General features: G+C 49.8%; 1 protein-coding gene across 1 annotated transcript; it reads right to left on the reverse strand.

Annotated features, from left to right (window-relative positions):
• Positions 1–2,069: 2,069 nt before the first annotated feature.
• Positions 2,070–18,731, reverse strand: Tuba8 (tubulin alpha 8). The gene is made up of 6 exons (XM_032905755.1): positions 18,472–18,731; positions 7,929–8,151; positions 7,777–7,785; positions 7,157–7,323; positions 4,520–5,200; positions 2,070–2,382 (listed from the first exon to the last, which is right to left on the reverse strand). The coding sequence occupies exons 1-6, from the start codon at positions 18,472–18,474 to the stop codon at positions 2,089–2,091; spliced, it is 1,377 nt and encodes a 458-aa protein (XP_032761646.1). The 5' UTR covers positions 18,475–18,731; the 3' UTR covers positions 2,070–2,088.
• Positions 18,732–21,000: the final 2,269 nt, after the last annotated feature.

The raw sequence follows: 21,000 nt of genomic DNA on the forward strand, positions 1-21,000 counted from the left end.
AACAGGCTCAACCCTGGAGGTCTCACAGGAAATGAAATAACAGCCTTCCAATTGCTCCTGAGGTCCCATCGCTACACCTCCCATCCTCTCCTTGGCAAACAGCAGACTCGTTCTCCTGTGGGCTATTTCATGAGGAACTCTTAGAAGCACAAGAGACTGAAACAGTGGAGAGGGGCCTGGTGTTGGGACCCATCTGAACTCCACCTTACTGTCCCTAGCACATACCTCTCTGTACCCGTGTCCATACAGAATGACCCAAAACTCCATCTCCAGACTGTTGAAGACCCAGAAGGAGGTGTATATTAAAGATTAGGTCCCGTGGGCTGGAGAGATGGCTCAGCGGTTAAGAGCACTGACTGCTCTTCCAGAGGTCCTGAGTTCAATTCCCAGCAACCACATGGTGGCTCACAGCCATCTGTAATGGGATCCGACGTCCCCTTCTGGTGTTCTGGTGTGTCTGAAGACAGCTAGAGTGTACTCACGTATATAAAACAAATAAATCTTCAAAAAAAAGACTCATAAAAAAAAATTAGGTACCATGGAAGCCTTCCTCAAGCCTTCAAGTGCTTATGCTTCACTTAGGAGACATCTAAGGCATCCATGATGGTTTTTCCTCTGAGGCTAGATAAACTCCAGGGCCAGCCTGACTTCCCACGCTTCTAGCAAATGCCTCTCTCTTTTTTTTAAAGATTTATTCATTTATTATATATAAATACACTGTAGCTGTCTTCAGATACACCAGAAGTGGGCATCAGATCTCTTTACAGATGGTTGTGAGGCACCATGTGGTTGCTGGGAATTGAACTCAGGACCTCAGGAAGAGCAGTCGGTGCTCTTAACCACTGAGCCATCTCTCCAGCCTGCAAATGCCTCTCTTGCAGTCAGAATGCACACATGCCCCCTTCTGTTTTCACATTGCTGGTTCCCATGCCCAGTATCCCTGGACTCATGTGTCCTGGGCTCCATCCAGGCACAGTGACACTCCAGACACTGTCACTGCCTTTTGACATCTCTAAACATCATCTAAAGTGACATTATTTTTAAATGTACCTAGGAAGCAGAAAGTTGTCATGTTTCTAACTCTCTGGCTCTTGGGACAGTGTCTGGGTCAGAGATTAGGCTGCAGGCACCATTAATTTCACTTTCTCTTTCTATGGTTTCTTTTTCCTATAGAAGAGGGAGTTACGGCATCCTCGGATGAGGAAACAGGAGGAAGCAGACACACCTGCTGCTCTGTCTGTCTCTCCGAGTACAGTGGTAGAAAATGAACCCAGGGCTTCACACAGGCTAAGTAAGCACTTGCTCACCACAGAACTACTGCACCCCAAGCCCTCGCGTAACTTTTATGACAGTTATTTTCTTGTAGTTGTTCCATTCTGCTGATGGTGATTGCTAATCTCTCACTGTGGTGAGATATAAACTATACGTCACAATGTGTGTTAAATATGGAAAAACACATACAGACATAGAGAGTCAGGACTCTTGGTGACCGTCAACGTCTAATGAGGGTCTTAGAACATAGCCCTGGTGGGAAAGCGATGGAGATAATCAAACACTTGATGAACAGATGTGATCCATCCGGACAAGGTCAGGGCTGTGCTACGGATCCATCCCACAAGCATCCCTTCCCTCTCTCTACAACACCATCCCAGACCGAGCTTTTGCTGGTGTGCTCCCAGCCAGCTCTGCCTTGGGGCGACCCAGCTTAACCTAGAATTAAGATTCCCAACCCTGTGTTTGTGACCTGCTCACTTTCATTCTTCAGTAATGAAGCTATTCCATTCCAGGGAGAGTTCCCTGTATGTTCAGTACCCATGTGGCTGGTCACATTGCCTGGTTGCTGGAGTCAGGGGCCCTTCTATGTAGGACAGGAACCAGGCCAGGGCTGAGAGGCCAGCCTGTCACTTTCTCTTTCTGTGGTTTCCTTTTCCCCACAGTAGAGTGAGCACGGCATCCTAAGAAGAGAAAACAGGAGAGAGCGGGTACATCTGCAGCCGTGTGTCTAAGTACAGTGTTAGGAAAGGATCCCAGCATGCTTTGAGGGGAACCAACACAACAAAGAGACATAGTCATGGGGCAAGTGTATATTTAAAATTCCTCCCCCTCATTCTCTTCTTCAAACGAATCAGTCCCCACTTCTTCATAATCCTTCTCCAGAGCAGCCAGGTCCTCCCTGGCCTCAGAAAATTCTCCTTCTTCCATTCCCTCTCCAACATACCAATGTACAAAGGCCCGTTTGGCATACATGAGGTCGAACTTATGGTCAAGGCGGGCCCAGGCCTCTGCGATTGCTGTGGTGTTGCTCAGCATGCATACAGCTCGCTGGACTTTGGCCAGGTCCCCTCCTGGCACGACAGTAGGTGGCTGGTAGTTAATGCCCACCTGGGGAACAGAGAAAAGAGACAGGCCACAGAATGACACACGATTCCGCCAAAGACAACGTCAGGACATCAGGACAAGCTATGTTGGTAAGACCTGGGCATGGGGCTGCCGAATGGAGCAGGAGAATAGACAGAAAAGTTGGGGACATGGGAGGATCTAAAGGATGTATGCTGGTGGGGGGGGAATCAAAGCAAAGGGGAAGGGGCACAGTGGTGTGTGTGTCTGTCATGTCCGGGCCATGGATCTGAAGCAGGAGGATCGCAAGGGCTTAGAAACTAAAGGCTGGAGGAGAAATAAAGGACAGGCTGCTAAAAAGAGGAAATGTTAGTGGAAGTTATCAAGTCGGCAGATGTTCAAATGAAGCTGCAATGTGAAAGGGGGCGTTTCAAATGTTTATCTCAGGGCAGGGAGGGGGGCAGGAAATGCCTTGCCTGTTAAAGGCAGATCAGTTTCTAGAACTTGAATTATTATCATCAAGCTTATTGTTTGCTAGATGTTTATCTGACGCCCCTTAGTCTTTTTCAATAATTTTAGGGAAGTTTCTCTGTCAGGGTGAAGAGCTATTTATGAGGTCACAGGAAGAATCCAGAGCAATAAATTAAAGAGGTCGTTGGGGGTGCTGCTACTGCTTGAAAGGCCCGGTCTCTAGTAAACAGTGTTCTTAGAAAAAAAGCAGAAACACCGACCACAGAAGTCAGAGGTCATAGACAACCTTCCAAGATCTGCTAGCACATTGAGGGATGGAGAGGGAGGCTTCTCCCATGGGGCTCCCACCCTAGAAATCTCCCCACAAAAGCCCCAAACCAAAGCAGACCAAGAATTATAGAAAACGGGGTTGGGGATTTAGCTCAGTGGTAGAGTGCTTGCCTAGCAAGCGCAAGGCCCTGGGTTCGGTCCCCAGCTCCGAAAAAAAAGAAAAAAGAAAAAAAAAAGAATTATAGAAAACTACTAAGAACCATGGCATTGCCCTAAACTAACATAACCCAGGCCAATAAATTGCCAGCCTCTTAGATTCACTGTTTTAAAACCGTGTTTCCAGATACTGCTGACTGTAAGGGACACCACTGCTAAACAAACAGCAGGTCATGGATGTGAAAGAGATATGGTTTGCCACACCATGCCTGTAGCTGGTGTGGCTCTGGCCAGTGTAGAGCTCCCTTCCCATCCATTGTGACATCAGTGACATCGTAGACCTGAGTTGAGTTGGGAGAATGACAACAGGAGAGGATTAGCAGAATGGATCCTGCTGGCTGGGGCCACCCTGAAAAGCAACTGCCACCTGACTCATCTTTCCATACGGGACCTCAGAGCAAGCTTAAGATAGGGGGCCATCTCCTCTGTGTCCATCACCCCACCTCCCCACTTTTCTATCAGTTGTTCTTCTTCCTTATCAGCTTATATTGTTATTTCAATTTTCTAAAAAAAGAAGCCCAGTGCTTAGACGACCTTAGCTGCTTTGGCCAGGATGGCCAAACTGACCCATTACCACAGGCAGTGTCTAGGAAGGAAAAGACAGTGTGCGTCACAAGGAGTGGTGAGCGGGAAAACTGTGTCCCCTTGCTTTGCAGGAGCACAGCTAATAGAGGAGAAAGGCAGGGCTTCATGGCTAACAGGGCTCAGTCACATTAAGACTAGAAACTCTCTTCATGTCACTCTAGGCAGAATAAGTCGTACGAGGCAAATAGTTAACTTTTATCATATATTGGGAATATACATCTTCTGTTAGAAGAAAGGATTGTGCCTCTCCAGCAATTTGAATCATGTGGTAGGCTCTAAAATTAAAATGTACCTAGAAGTGTAGAATACCCATTGAACTTTCTTTTAGGCAAATTAAAATGAATTGCAAGTCCTCAAGACCTTGTGATTCAGGTCCCTCAGTCTAAAAAATAAACAAAAACAAAAAACTCAAGGATGGTCAACTAATCGTAAAGAGCCTTAAACTCTACCCCTTCTAAAGTGGCTTAAGCAAACCATCCTTCAACAGCTGAACATCTCAACGCTGAATGAAATCACTGTCGGATTTGCTTTAAGTCATCTTCCCGCGTTATCATAAAAGACCAGAAGCTCCCAAGATTCATTCTCCCCAATCCCCTCTGTATCGCCAAGCACTCTCCCAACCCAAGTCATCAGTTCTCACCTTGAAGCCTGTGGGACACCAGTCAACAAACTGAATAGTTCTCTTGGTCTTGATGGCAGCAATGGCGACATTCACATCCTTGGGTACCACATCACCGCGGTAGAGCATACAGCAGGCCATGTATTTGCCGTGACGTGGGTCACACTTCACCATCTGGCTGTTGGGCTCAAAGCAAGAGCTGGTTATCTCTGCCACAGACAGCTGCTCATGGTAGGCTTTCTCGGCAGAGACGATGGGTGCGTAAGTGACCAGCGGGAAGTGGATTCGGGGGTAGGGTACCAGGTTGGTCTGGAACTCTGTGAGGTCCACGTTGAGGGCTCCATCAAAGCGGAGAGAGGCCGTGATGGAGGAGACAATCTGGCTGATGAGGCGGTTGAGGTTGGTATAGGTGGGGCGCTCAATATCCAGGTTCCTGCGGCAGATGTCGTAGATGGCTTCATTGTCCACCATGAAAGCACAATCAGAGTGTTCCAGGGTGGTGTGGGTGGTCAGGATGGAGTTATAGGGCTCCACCACTGCTGTGGAGACCTGTGGGGCTGGGTAGATGGCAAATTCTAGCTTGGACTTCTTGCCATAATCAAGAGAAAGGCGTTCCATCAGCAAAGAAGTGAAGCCAGAGCCTGTCCCCCCACCAAAACTGTGGAAGATCAGGAAGCCCTGCAAGCCGGAGCAGGCATCAGTCTGGAGAGAGCCAGAAACAAGGAGAAATTAGGAAGAGTCCTAGGCACGGACACACAGACACACACAGACACACACAGACACAGACACACACACACAGACACACACACATGGGGAGAGAGAGAGACAGAGAGACAGAGAGAGACAGAGAGACAGAGACAGAGAGAGAGACAGACAGAGAGAGACAGAGAGACATAAACACAGACACACAGACACACACAAACAAGACACATACAGACCACACAGACACACACACACACAGAGAGACACACACACAGACACAGAGACACACACACAGAGAGACACACACACACAGAGAGAGACATACACACACAGACACACACAGACATACACACACACAGACACATAAACACACACACACCAATTAAAGAAATATCCAGACAAACTCCCCCTGCCTACCATTATCCCATCCTCCGTATTTTTATGTCAGAGAAATCGCAATAGCCTATAGGGACTAAAACACACAAAAAAGGTTGTTTTGATCTTGGGAGAAGTGGTTAATGCCCAAACTGTCAAACCACACACGTGTGTGTACACAAGGCTTGGCCTCTGAGCTCACTAAACCAGGAGTAGGAAGTCTCAGAGTTGCCATGGCAGTGACCTTGCCTTCTGAGAACTCAAACCTTGCCAGATACCCTATCCTTGTCATAGGATTTTATGGCTGTGGATGTCCTTCCTGCACAACTCAACCTTGGAAAGGGCTCAGGGTACAGGTCTTTGAAATGTAAATGGAGCTGTGGTTTTGTTTTTTGTTTTTTTTTTCTATTAAGATTTTTCAATTTTTTTAAAAGTGTTTTCAGGTTGACAAACCATAGCCATGTGTATTTGTGGGGTATATCGTGATGCTGTGGCTTTTGTGTACATCATGACCACACCAAGCCAACCAATACATCTATGAATTCCCAACTTGTAAACAATTCAGCCCCTATTAACCTTCCTAAAGGCCCAGTCCTCCTTAACTACATCCTCATCTTGGAAGGTTCTGTGATGGTGAATGAGATCGCACCATATTCCCGGCAAGCACCTGACGTGTAGTAAGCGCTCAGTGTTGACTCCAGGAAAAACTAAGAGGACCCATAGACTCACTGAATTTTCCCCAGAGGCTGTGAGCTATGATCACTCAATCCAGTGGTTCTAAACTTTTGGGCACCACAGGCCTGTCATTTGTTTCCCCCAGCATACGGAAATGAGAACTTAAGAAGACCCAGCGATGTAACCCACAGCGCAGCTTTGCAGTCAAGCCAACCTATTCAGATCCTAACTCCATACTCTCTAACATGTGATCCAAGTTAAGGCACCAAGCTGCCCTGGCCCTCAACTCCTGAATCCATCAATTACAAAGGAAATATCTCCCCTGCGTTAGAGAGTAAACGAGGGTATGTAATTGGAAGGTATGTAATGCATATATATGTACTCAAATACAAGGACTCAAATCTCTTCCTCACTTCTTTCAAACTAAAGCTTTACTAACCTATGTTCCTAACTTCAACCTCACCTATGGCTGAAATCTTCCTCGGCTAAAGGGCTATAGGCAGGTTAGGATACCCAGGCCTGGGAGGTATACTGTCCCTGTGAATGTTCCTTCTGAGGCTAGGGGAACAGCCAGCAGTACAGCATGTGCCTGACGTGATGGGACCCTGGATTTGAACCTCAGCACCAAAAAAAAAAAAGAAAAGAAAAAAAAAAAAGAAAAAGGAAAGAAAGGAAGAAAGAAGGAAAGAAAGAAAGAAAGAAGGAAAGAAAGAAAGAAGGAAAGAAAGAAAGAAAGAAAGAAAGAAAGAAAGAAAGAAAGAAAGAAAGAAAGAAAGAACCTCTAGGACAGATGAGCTCTAGGAACTATATGACCTCAGCCAGATGCAGATGATGATGTCTTGCTCTATCTTCTCACCTGAGACCGTGCCTCACCAGACTTGCTCTGCCCTGCCCCGCTGAGCTTACCAGTTTACGGATCCGGTCCAGCACCAGATCGATGCTCTCCTTGCCCACCGTATAGTGTCCGCGGGCGTAATTGTTAGCTGCATCCTCCTTCCCTGTGATCAGCTGCTCAGGGTGGAAGAGTTGGCGGTAGGTCCCTGCCCGTACCTCGTCTGTCAAGAGACAGGACCCTCAGATCAGGGTTTCCAGGAGAGACATTCTATCCCTCTCATCTGAGACACCCCTGGAGTGAGGCCAGCCCACCCTAGAACGAGTCTGTAAGCGACTGAGGGATCCTGGGTAATAAGAGTTTAGCCACCCCTGGGGCCCTGAGCCGCCAAGGGTGGAGGAGGAGATCCCACTTTTCAAACACCAAAGCCATTCTCTTCTCCCTTCCCTCTACCTGCATCTGGATCCTCCAGAGGGCAAGGGGAACCCTGTCCTGATTAAGCTGGAATCCATCCCTGTGTTTTTCTGTGACCGTAAAGTGTTGCAGGATTACTCTGTACCCATGAGGCCAGATGGCAGGCAGCTCACAGAATCAGAAACCTATACTTTAGGAAACGGGCTGTTTGTGAGGTTTCTAATTGTTTCTAAAACTGTTTATGTTTCGAAAGCCCTGCTATCAGTAACAATGTCGACACTTTCAATCCCTAAGACTAGCTCCCCAGGGAGCTAAGAGAGGTCACGTGGAGGATGAGTTGGCTCACTCAGACCTTTCATCTCATCTCGCTCTCAAAAGCCAAGGGCCCTGCACTTTGCTGTTCCCAGCAGAGAGCTCTCGACCAGTTCTCACCTACTACTGTAGGCTCCAGGTCCACCATGACAGCCCGGGGCACATGTTTTCCATTGCCAGTCTCACTGAAAAATGTGGTGAAGGAGTCGTCGTCATTGATCTTGCTGGCCTGAGTGCCAAAGGTCCCATCCGCCTGGATACCGTGCTCCAAGCAGAAGAGCTCCCAGCAGGCATTGCCAATCTGAACTCCGGCTTGACCCACATGGACTGATATGCATTCCCTCTGTGGAAACAGAGCACATCAAGATCAGAGATCCAAGATCCCAGCCACCGACTGAGGCCTATCCCGTCCTCGCATTCAATGCACAGGGTGCTCAACCCCTCATCAGGGCACATCACCCCACGAACAGCATGTGTCTGGGGTTCGAGGTGCCTGGCACTGCTACGTCTCGCACAAGACAAAAAGGAGTCAGTTGTTTCGTTGTCTTGGCTGCTCTGTAGCTTGCTCTCCAAGGCTAGTCCCTCACACCTGGTACTGAGGAAGAAAAAGAACTAACTTTAACCTTCCGAGACAGCACACTCGTGGGTGTGCACACAGAGCCTCAGACTATCACAGGGCAGCCATCCTACGCACAGTCGGTGTCAAGTGTCATCAAGGTCAAGTTAGGCTCTTCCTGCATGCTGAGAAATTAGAAACATTTTCACAGCCACCATTCACTACTTCATTACTGCTTAGGACAGACCAAGCGGCAAGTAAAACTCACCTCTTGAGTGTCCTTCTATCTCTATTTCTCTGATTTGAAGCCTCAGCTGTCTAATCCATCCTAGTCTTATCACCTAAAAATAAGGTGATGTGTGTGTGTGTGTGTGTGTGTGTGTGTGTGTGTGTGTGTGTGTGTTCAGTTTCCTTCCAAGATTTCCTGAGGAAATAGACTTGCCCTTCACCCATTCCCAGCCTGTGGGGAAGCAGTGGCCAACATGGTGGTGACTGTGTACTATGGTACCTGCCAGAACCCAGCAGGGAAGCATGTGCCTGTCTGTAGGTTTCTATTCTTATCCATGACCTGATGCGGCCCTTTCCAGCTCCGGGTAACCCAAGCCAGGAGGCTGAGCCTCCGGAGAGCAAGGCTAGTCATGGAAACAAGCAGTGTCCACATCAAAGTTCCAACTCCTGGGAACTTAGAAACCTCTCTGAACACAGGGGCAGAGCAGATGCCCTCGCTGTCTCCAAGAGCCAGGGATTTCAGGACCTGTTGCTTCCTGGTTGGGTTCTGCAGCTGAGTCCCTAGTCTCCCTCTGCTGGCCCTTGCCCCAGGAAGTGTGCGGGCGTTCAAAGCCACCAGCATGGAGCACAGTGCTGCAGCCTACATACAGCCCAACAGTACTTCTCAAGGCCCACCAAGGCACTGTAACCCTCAGGGGTCACAGCTCGCCATCTCAACTTATTCACTGTGTTATATGCACTTGGCTGAGTCGCTCTACCTCTCCTCATCTGAAAACAACCATTCAGCCGTGATTGCCATTGGCTTTACCATAGTCGCCGTTATGGTGTGAGCAGGCAGAGTGTGAGCTCGCAGGCTCCCATTCCTTCTCCCTTGGCTGCAGAGCTGTTTGCTGTTTCCACCAGAGGACTCTACTCAGGACTAAGGAAGCCACATCCCATACCAACCAAGCACGGTGAGCATGTTGTGATTGACACAAAGCTACGCCACACACAGCAAGAACCTGCGGCCTCTCAGGAAGATACCAACGCTGTGGGAGCAATGGGCAGGCCCACACAGAGCCTGATCTAGGATTTCCCCCATCTTCATCTTCTACCTCCTCCTCTTCCTCCTCCTCTTCTTCCTCCTCCTCCTCCTCTTCCTCCTCTTCCTCCTCCTCTTCCTCCTCCTCCTCCTCTTCTTCCTCCTCCTCTTCCTCCTCCTCCTCCTCCTCTTCCTCCTCCTCTTCCTCTTCTTCCTCCTCCTCTTCCTCCTCCTCCTCTCTTCCTCTCTTCCTCCTCCTCTCCTCCTCCTCCTCCTCCTCCTCCTCCTCCTCCTCCTCCTCCTCTCCTCCTCCTCCTCTTCCTCCTCCTCTTCCTCCTCTTCTTCTCCTCTTCCTCCTCCTCCTCCTCTTCCTCCCCCTCCTCCTCCTCCTTCCCCTCCTCCTTCTCCTCCTCCACATTACAGTATCATCAGTGACCCCAATCCTCAGCTTTCTGAGCTTTGTCCCTTCCTGTCACCATCGTATGCCAACCACCCCCACAGTTTATTGAGGGTGTTGCCTGGTTTCCAGTCAGCTGACTTTCCTTCTGGAACATTCTAGACCTTTCCAGGGAAGACAGAGGGCTTTTGCAGGAAAACAAAAATAAAAATAAATCACCAGAAGAAGAGCCAAGGATAGAAGTGGGCTGCAACCAACAACATCCGATGCAGTGTTTCTGGTCACTTTGACACCCTCAATCTTTTATTAATGAATAAATATCTTTACAGAGTGCCCCCCCTCTCTCAGCCCCTTCCCTCCTCTCTCCCTCTATTCTTGAGTAAAAACCAAAAAGAAGACATTCTGAGAAAAACTCATTTGTTCCCACTCAAGCTGTCCTTTTTGCCCCACCATGGAGCAACATCCCAGAATGCTCTCTGCTTAACAGTGTAGCGCCCACTAGACACCTACAGGCAGAATGAAGGAGTAACACTGCCCTGTTGCTGTTCTCTCTCTGGCTCTCTCTTTTCTCTCTCCTCTCTTATCTCTCTACCCCTTTTCCCCCCTCCCCACTCTCTCCCTCCCTTTTTCCCCCCCCCCTCCCCTCCCTTCTCCCCCTCTCCCCCTCCCTCTTCCCCTCTCTTCTCCCCCTCCCCCTCCCCCTCCCCTTCCCCCTCCTTTTCCCTTCCCGCTTCCCCCTTCCCCCCCCTCTCCCCCCCCTCCCTTTTCCCTCTTGCCCTCCCTCTTTCTTCCCCTCCCCCTCTCCCTCCCTCTCTGCCCCACCCCTGGCACACCAGGAGAGCATCCACCTCTAAACCTCACTATCTTTGAGAAATAAGAGTGGCAGCAAGGACTGCCACACCAAAACCACGTAAGAAGCAAACAGCTACACGGACCATGCAGACTTTGAATTCTGACTTGAACAAATCAAAATAGAGAAATTCACTCATTTTAGTCACTGAGTAAAATAAATATGAGGTTAAGTATGAAAATGTTACTTGTGTCTAGAATTACATCTGAAACACCTAGCAACAAGATATCATGATATCGGTTCTTTAAAATACTTTTTTTTTTTTAACAGTATTTGAGACCTTCCATGTTCCGTCCTGCACTCCCTGCTATTTTAAAACACTCGCAAGCACAGGTGATGGGTGACTGTAGCCTAAGATAATCACTGTCACACCTGAGCAGGAAACATGGCTGGCATTATACTCATCTACTTCTCGGGAGGTTTACATTCTTTCATAGTAAAAAAAAAAAAATGAGGAAATTAAAGTAAATCTAGGTGAGGAATGGACGTCAGAGCACAGACTCCATCCAGGGTCCAAACCACTCAGCCTGGTTCTTTCCGCTTCACACAGCCGCTCGTCCAGCCGGCATTTACTAAGCGCCCACCCTGTGAGAGCAAGCGAAAGTTTCAACGTTGTAGAAAGAGAGCTTGCCCACCGCACACACGCTCCTGGGCTTGATCGGTCTCTGTTTCCTGTTTGGAATTTTACGTGCTGTGCACTCGATGCAGCCACCCCCGAGGCACCAGAAGCTCAGACTAAAGTGGGGCAAGGGTTTGTGCTGGGCAAAGGGTAGAGTTCAGATGTGAGTGAAATTACAACTTACAGGAAGTTTCTTGGAAACTGCGGTCTATGAACATCCTCAGGGCTCCATGGGATACTTGGCTCATGAGGGGGTCCTATAGTTCGTTTGGATCTGGAATGTCTTCCATAGGTGCCCCCTGTTAAAGGCCTGACCCACAGCCTCTGGCGCTATTAAGAAGTAGGGGAGGCTAAGGGGTGGAGGCCAGCCGTGTGTGATTGGGTTCCCGGGGGCATGCTCTCATGGGACTATGGAGCCCCAGCCTCTCCCTCGGCTCCTCTTTCACTCCTTAGCCATCAAGTATGTGGTTTATCACTTGCGTCTATTGTATGTCTCTACCTCAGGTCAAGGACCACCAGGGACAACCAAGCACACACTGAAACCTCTTAAAACCAAACCAACATCAACCCCTCACATCCTAAGTACGTAACCTCAGGGCTTGTTGCCCCAGCAGATGCTGGCACAAGCGATGAGTGGCCTTCTTTACACTGTCTGCCCAGCCACCCCTCTTCCCATTCGAAGCTCTACAGATGAGCACGGGAGACCAGCATGACACCCGTGGGAGGTCAGTCTTCACACCCCTGAAAGGTCGCCTGTCTGCTATGCGGAGGATGAGATGTAAGTGTAGAACACTCAGCATAGAGGTGGCCGGGCCCCATGGATCACCTAATGACCCCTTCTCCACTGCTGGGAGATAAAACAGAGGCGCAGAGACACAAAGGTTAGCCTGAAGATTCACAACAGCGCAGCAAAAAAAAAAGCCTGGCCCAGAACCCGGGGTGTGTGAGTCCAGCCTGAGTGCTCTCCGTCTTTTGCACCCTACAACCTCCGCCTCACTCTTACTCTCGATTTCCAGAGCCTTGGGGTGCGGCTGCATCTTCCTCAGTACGAGCCCAGTAGTAGACGTCAGCACAAAGCTCACCATGCCAAATTCCAAATAGGAAACGGCGAGTACAGAAACACTGGGGAGAATCAGAGACCAATCTCTTTAAAAATGAGTCATCTTCCTCTGCTGCTACCAGGAGACTGTTCCTCGGGATAAGATGGGCGCAAAGGTAAGCTAGGTCAGCAGGCGTATTTCAGTCTCATGTTGCTCCAGACTCCTATCTCAGGTTCCCCGTTGGTAGCCAAAGCTCCCGGTCCCCTCCTCCCGATTCTATTTTGAATCGGTGCCTCTGGAGCTCCGTTCTTCTGGGTCCCTTGAAGAGAAGGCCCCGGAAGCCCTGAACTCACGATCCAGGGGGCGGCCTCACTAACCTGATATACCAGAACACCTGGAAGGTTCAGCCCAGCATGATGAGCACTGTGGTGTGCAAGACGACTCTAAATGGCAGTGTGCTGGCACCTATTGGGTTCTCAACATTCCAGCCACAGGCCACTCCCTACTGGCAGGAAGTAAGGATAACCACAGACCAGCCCTGGGGTCCCTGCTGGGTTAGCTCCTAATTGTCTCTTGGTTTATCACACAGCGCTCAGCCACGATGGTTGTTTCTTCAGGTGTCGCTCTCTTCCTGCTGTAGGAGACTAAAACACCATGGGCAAGCAACTGTCCAAGCACAGTGCTTGACCATAAGCAGAGATGAGCGGAGTGAGAGCTCTGTGGGTTTCCAGCACGTTTAACATAAGAGAGAGAAGGCAGAGCCTAAGAACACATTGATGCAGTTCATGGCGGTTAAAGAAAGAAACCACAACGGCCGGCTTGGCCCGCTGAAGGACTAGACTCCTGGTGAATTTAGACAGGCCTAGGGCATGTACAATTAGGAATATGAACAAGAGTATTTAGGACATGCCCCACAACTGCCAGTTTATATGGAGCGTGAGCTCATGAAGGGCAGAGCTGGTGGGACAGCTGTGTCCCCTGTGCCCATCCTCCGTAGAAAGTAGATCTGTCACAGACAATATTCTAGAACTCCACAGCCTTTCAGAGTCTACTACAAGAAACCCTCGTGTGGATCCTGTTTAACATATTCCCTCGTTTTAGTATTATCAGTCCCTTTTGCTCTGTTCCCAGAAGACTAAAATAAGCTACACGTTCTCCTCAGGGGAAGAATGCTTTGAATCTTCCAACATCATTTCAAGGCCAGTGGCACAGCTCAGAGGTAGAGCAATTCCGACCCTGTTGAAGACCCTGGTCTGAGTCGGCCTTTGATCCCAGCACTCTGGAGGCAGAGGTACCTGCTCAGATCTCTGAGTTCAAAACCAGCCTGGTCTACAGGGTGAGTTCCAGGACAGCCAAGGGCTACACAGAGAAACCCTGTGTTGAAAAAAAAAAAAAGTCAGTTCAAGGTTTCACAAAAATCAAGAGCGGAATATTTCTCTCGGAAAGTTAGTGACACAGCCCAGCATCGGGACGCGAGTGAAGGACTGACACAGGTTCAGTGTTTCTTGGCCACCTGTGCTCAGGTGTCATGCGGGCCCTCTCAGGAAGCCTCTTCAAACGGCATTAGAAATAATGCTGTGCTAATTCTAATGTTGGGCTAGAGGGGAAAAAAATCACATAGGACCTCGGTCACAAAGCTGGCAAGTAGAGCCATGGTGTTCCAGGGGGATAATTAAAGAAAGAACAAACATGACTCATCGAAGATGGAGTACTCTCTGCCCGGACCCTTCAATTAGTGTGTGTTTGGGATCCCTGACGAGAGAGAAGAGCTAGAACAGCCAGAGCAGGGCTGATCTAAATGAGCAACTGCGGGAGAAGGCAGCTCAGGAGAGGGGCGCGAGTGATACAGGCAGCAAGAGTGCTGATGAGAGGCAAGTGCTGAGAGGTGGGGGTGCTTGGGATGCAGATTCTGGCGCAAGGGACCCTGTGGTTATCCAAGGCCCTTGGGCTCCCGCTGGCTGGCGTGAGACAGGACAGGCAAGGTCAGGTTTCTGTGGGACACACACACTATCTACTGCACTTTTTCATGCTCCTTCAGGAGACAGAGGAAATGCCAACTACAGAGGCCACATCATGGTCAGCTCCCCAAGTAACCCAAGAAAAAGTGAACAGTTGGTCCACTTCCTTCCTCAAACGATACCACATCCTCCCATTCTCCCTATCTCTGACCTGGCTCCCAGCCATTTCTTCCTCAAAGTTATTAACTTTCATCCTTTGCAAGGGCGCCCGGGAGCCCCTTCACCAAGGACGGTCAGCAAACACTTGAAAATAGCATTAACGCCCGCACCCCTCCCCCAGCTGATTCCTATCAAGACACTTCATCCACACCACAGTCGCCAAGGACCCATCACTCAGGAGCAGGTCCCCAAGTATCCAGTGGAGAGAAACCTAGGAAAGGAGCAATGGCTGTAACCCCCACAGTGCTCTGGGCCACAACAGCCATCTATGTATTCAGCACAGCAAAGTCACATGGTACAGCTGGGTGATGCAAGGCAAGCCAATGACTCTAGCCCTGTCCCTAGACACACTGCTCTCCCCTCTAGCTGCCAATGTTTGCAAGTGTATGTGATATCTGTCACCATTTGATGTCAACTTCCATCTGAAGCAGCCAGTGTTCCTCAAAGCTAAAGGACTGGCGTGAAGGTATTTCATTCAAAGGTCATGCTAAAGGTGTCCCCATCTCCACGTGATCTTTATAAACTCTCTGGTTCCTGCTCCATTGGCATGGATTCGGCTTAGGGTACCTGGCCAGGAACCTTCATACTTTCCCCCCAAACTAAGCACCATCAGCTGCTTGCTGGAAGAATGCAGATAGCAGATGGGATGCTTGGGGTGTGGGATTGTCCTGCTGATCTGAAGGTTAAGGGAGGCTTTGCTTTGAAGAGTCAAAACCCTCCAGGCGTGTAATTTGAGTATCCGGTGTGGAACCACGCAAAGGCATCGGCGGATAGAGTGACATGCATTCCATATGATTTGGGAAGAAAGCCAGAAATCTCAAGAAGTGTGGCCACCTGCCTCCTGACTGGAGAGTGACCTCCCTGAAATTATGTGTGGGGACATGTCTCCTACCCGACAAAAACCAGAAATGACAAAACTGATTCCGCTCAATTCCCAAGGAGGCCTCCCTGACCTGCATAAGAAGGGACTCGGAGGCCACGCTGGCTGCCTGAAACTTGACCCCACTGTAGGAAGTGAAGACACCTGGAAGGGCAGAATTCTTGAGATCGAGGTTTACAAACTGATCGTTCTAGTCTTTCAGGAAAGAGACAGGGTCTGAGGATGTGGCTCAAAGGTATGGCAGTTGCCAAGTGTGCAAGGTTGGGCCCCAGGACTGCACCCCCAGCCCCAGCCCCACTGTAAAAAGAAAAGAAGAAAGAGATTGAGTCTCCCATCTGCTCAGGAAGCTGAGGGGTTAGAAAACACAAGTTTAAGGGACGCCTGGGCAATGGAATAAGGCCCATGTCAAAGTAAAAGATAAAGAGGGAGGGAAGGAAAGAAAGAATCACTAAGAGTTTATGGGAATGGCCCCATCAACATTTCCAGCCACTGGGAAATGTTGTCCATCAAGAAGGTGCTGGGCATACAGAGACTGTTGTCAGTACACAAAGCTCAGGACTTCATGATACAAAGTAGGGCTCCTTTCAAGGTAGTTGACCATTTTCAAAACCCTTTTAAGCCTTGCTGTTCTGTTTTGTCATTCCTCTATAGCATTCGCCAACGGGCTGAATTACATACAATTTCTGTCCCCTTCTCCAGGCATCGTCCAGGCTCTACTCTGAGAGTCAGAGCAGAGCTCAAGTGTAGACGTGATAGAGCACTTTGGAACCTTTAAAGCAAGAGCTATGCACTAGGTACTGTAGGTGCTAAATATGAGCTCCACGGCGTGTGGCCAATAAACAAAGCAAGTCTAATAATAGTGAGACCAAAGAGATGGTTCAGCAGGTGAAGGGACTTGCCAAGCAAGCCTAGTGACTGGAGTTTGGTTATCAGATTCCACAGTGTAAGGAGAACACCGATGCCCAAAGACCTGTGTGCAAGCACACACCTGCACACACACACACACACACACACACACACACACACACACGCGCGCGCGCGCCCGCATCCACGCACATGAACACACAGTAAATAAAACTTTGAATTCTTTTTCCTGGATGTGACCGTGCATGTCTTTAATCCCAGCACATAGGAGGCTGAGTCAGGAGGATCTCTGTGAGTTTGAGGCCAGCCTCATCTATAACATGAGTGCTAGCCCAACAGTGATACATAACGAGTACCTGTCTTTAAACAAAAAATTAATGATTGATCCCGGCGATAAGGGAAGTTGGATGATAAAGCTAGAAGAGTAACACTCATTTACCCTTCACATATGTGCACAGGTATATAATTCATATACATTTAAATACATATTTATATCACCCTATAACAAAAAGCCTAAAAATAATAAAAATCTATGTAGAGCCTTGGAAGTCTGATGTAAGCCCTCTTCGTTTTGTAGATGTGAAAAGCCAGTCCAGAGACGCTTGATGACCTTCCTGAAGTGACACAGATAGCTGTAGAGCCAAGTGCCTGAATGTGAACTTCAGCTCTGCCCTCCTCTATGGTCCCACACCAGGCACCTGAACAGAAGTGGTTTCCTCTGGTCACTCTCTCCTGCGTTGCCAAATTCTTCAAGCTCCCAGGTGTGTCTGGCAGCATGTTTGGGGAGTGATAGGATAGGCTTAGAGGTCGGGCTAACCGGAGAACCAGCCAGCGCCAGAAAGTCTTGGGCACTCTCCCAAATGAACAGCCAGGGAGGAGGAGGGAGGCAGGAGGAAGGGAGAAGAGGAGGGAGGAGGGGGAGGGGGAGGGAGTAAAAGAGTGGGGAGGAGAGAAGGAAGGTTCTGGGCTGACTGTCACTGACACCTGAGCAAGTGGCTCAGAGAACCTGACCTTGGTTTGTGAGATACTCTTATTCTGCCCTACCCTCCACCCTAACCTTTCTGTCCCACTTCACTGCCGAAACACTAGGGCTTCCTGGCGTCGGGGGGGGGGCGGGGGGGGCGCTGATTGAGGCCAACGTTAGTCCTGCAGCGGCGAGCTTCCCAGGGGCTTTTGTGGAGCTGCCCTAGTGCTCAAGAGGGTCTCTCTCGCTATGAAGGTTGCAGCCGCTTGTGGAGACAGCTACCAGTGAAGAAGATTTGCTGCCCCGAAACCAGGAAAGGAAATAAATTTTAAAGTCCCTTGGTCTCCGGGGAGGGAAACTTCTGAGTCTCAAAGTCTTTCTGACTTTGACAGCTGGGAAAGGTGAGGAGCTTGCTCAGCGCCAGGCGCCTGGGAAGCTGGTTTGGACCCAGCTCGAATCGAGGGCACCCCAAACCCAAGCCGATGGCCGGAGAGCCAGCACTGGTGACAGGCACCATGAGAAGCTTCTTGGGTCCACAGCACCCATATCGAATTGAAGTTGCCCTCAAACCCGAGTGGATAGCCGATGGCCGGATGATGAGGGTGGAGAATGACCCCGGTATGGAACGTGTCATCTTTGATTCGATTTGGAGACTCAATCTACTCCCCCAGCCACCCAAGTCCAGACCACCTGTCCAGAATCCCTCAGCATCCCATTTCTTCTCACTCTGGCCCACGAGTGGCTGTCCCCTAGATTCTCTCCACCGGGCTCTCCAGGTCCGCCCTCCTCTCAATAGCCAGCGCAGATCTCTTAGGTCCCTTTAAGGGTCGAATAGCCCCTGCTGTCTGCATTCTCCACAAAATATAAGGTACCTGACAACTAGATGTCTCCCACCCCTGGGTACAAGACCTTTGACCCTGAAGTGACCCACAGCCCCTCCAGGAGACTTGGAGCCCAGTAGATCCAAAACCACTCCACAGCTACCCCCACAGCTACCCGGTGGCCCCGCAGCTCTCCACCCCGGCACCTGCGCGCGTCCCCGGCCAGCCCCGGCGGGGAAGTCTCACCATCGTGGCCGCTCTCTTCGCCCGCTTGCCTCCCAGCTGGGCCTGCCCACCCCAACTGCTCCAGATACGGCCGCCTCCGCGGTTGTGACACACTGTGAGGGAGGGGGCCTGAGACAGACATGCTGGGCCAGCAGTTGCCCTGCAGCATCACAGTACCCGCGGAGGGGAGGGACCTGGGTAGGTCACAATGGCACTTCCCCTCCCACCAGCGGCTCCCTAGTCCAGCCCGGCTGCTTCTGAGCCTGGAGCCGCTGCTGAGCTCCTGCGCCTTGCAGTCTGGGAAGCAGTCCTGTGACCGCGACACACGTGTGCGTACAAACCCCGCATCCACTCCCGAGGCCATTGGAAAGCAGTGGAAAAATACTCCAAAACAAATGCTTGTTTCTCCCCGCAAATGTTCACAGTCGCCCTGCCGCCAGCACTGGCTGGTGTGGTGGGAAGACACTGGTCTGTTAGCCAGAGTCACCTCAGCCCAGGAGAGCCTGCAGGATCAGACCAGCCCCGGGTCAGGACCCAAGCTTCTACCCTTGCCTAGTTACTGGAGAATTCAATAAGATGGCATACATCTGAAGCAAGCCCTCCATACGGGCTTCAGGAATTCAGCGCTGTTTTAAATACTGTCAAGAGTATTTCCCTCTCCATGTTTTTCAGATCTCTCCTCCTGACTCACTCCTACAAGAGCCCTTCCTACTTAATCCCCAAATGTGTCACTTTGCATGTCCTCCAGAATATCAGGGTTCTCACTGCCTCTGCCCTGTTAGGACCTCCTCTTTGTGGCCACAGATGACATTGAAGAGTAAGGGAATTCCCTCACCCTCCATCTAGTTGGGTGGGGGTACAGGGCTTGCCTGGCCTGTAGTCCTGGCTGTCAGGGAACTTGCTTTGTAAACTAGGCTGGCCTCAAACTCACCGAGATCCACCTGTCTCTGCTTCCCAAAGCATGCGCCACCCTGCCCGGCTTAAGAGCATCTTCAGTTGCCACATTACTAACTGGCCCCACAAGTCCCTTTGTCTTCACGCCAGTGGTCCGTGGTCGGTCAGGGCTGGATGGTTCTCACACCTGAACTCCAACACGGAATTCCCTGCCAAGGGGCCACTTCGGACTTAAGAGATGTCACCCAGCCTTCCTTCTCTCCCTCTTTCCTCTAGTAACTGCCCACCCACACAAGTCACCATGGGAAATCAAGAGTTCTTCGAGATGCGAGTGGAGCTGCTGTGGCCAGATGTGCCTGTCTGTTTCCAAACACAGGTGAAGCCGCGCCTTCGCTTCGGTGCTAAGAAACCAGGGGAGTAAAACTTACCTAGGTAGTTTATTCTGTTGGCCCACCATTCATGCATTTGTCTATGAGTGCCTTGAGGACAGGATACATGTTTTAATTATCTTTGCCTGTGAGAAAGTACTGAACAGACTGGTACACAGCCTCCACACTGGAACTGCCTATCCCAGTGGCTCCAGATAAGCCACCTCCATTGCTGTAACACACCATGAAGAGTTCCAGGGACAGAAGTGCTGGGCCAGCAGCTTCCCGGTAGCATCACGGTGCCCACAGAGAGGAAGGACCCAGGCAGGTCATAAACTTATAATGTAATAGCCTAAAAATGGAGACAGTCGGATGACTGTGGAGCACGCCTTTAATCCCAGCACTCCGGAGGCAGAGGCAAGCAGATCTCTGTGGAGTCTAAGGTCAACCTGGTCTGCAGAGTGAGTTCCAGGACAGCCAGGGCTACACAGAGAAACCCTGTCTCGAAAAACCAAAAATAAAAAAATAAAATAAAAATGGAGACTCACAGTTAAATTGTGTCGAATGCATGGCAAACGCTCCACAATTTATTTATCCTCCTGTGGCCTATTTTATTACTTCTTCCCTTCGTTTATTACTGACCATTTTATGTGCCTTGGATTACAGGTTGTGTGTTCTCGTGTTTTAACATGCCTGTAAAATTGCAATACCTATAGAAGTCGTTCAGCTCACTGCCCTGCCCCACCAGGGCTCAGACAATGCTCCTGAATAAGTTCATTTTACACGTCTTCTTTGTAAGTCATCAAATATATTATGAACAGGCTCTCCATGTCTCAGGAAAAAGTTGATGATACTTGTCACAGCGATGACATTCAATCGCATCTTATAATGGCGATGTCCTTGGATATCCCATCCCGATGGGATTGGATGGAGCCATGGCTCTACTATAAGTGCTAGACCTTTCCGTTCCAGAGGGAATAAAAGGAATGCTTGCTGTCATTTATGGAACTGTTAGCATCTGCCTCCAACCCCCAGTTTCTGAAGTCCTAATCCCCAGGAGGGTGTATTTGGAGATAAGGAGAAGACCCTATGGCTTAACTCTTAAGACCACTTGTTACTTAGGCAGGGGACCAGAGTTCAATTCCCAGCACCCACATAGCAGCTCCTAACACTCTGCAACTCCAACTGCAGAGGGTTTGAAGTCCTCTTCTGGCCTCCTCAGGTACCACATACATGTCGAACAGAGACATACACGCAGGTAAAACATCCATACACATAGCTGGGCAAA

This window comes from Rattus rattus, chromosome 6, assembly GCF_011064425.1.
Source record: "Rattus rattus isolate New Zealand chromosome 6, Rrattus_CSIRO_v1, whole genome shotgun sequence".
Taxonomy (NCBI): Eukaryota; Metazoa; Chordata; class Mammalia; order Rodentia; family Muridae; genus Rattus; species Rattus rattus.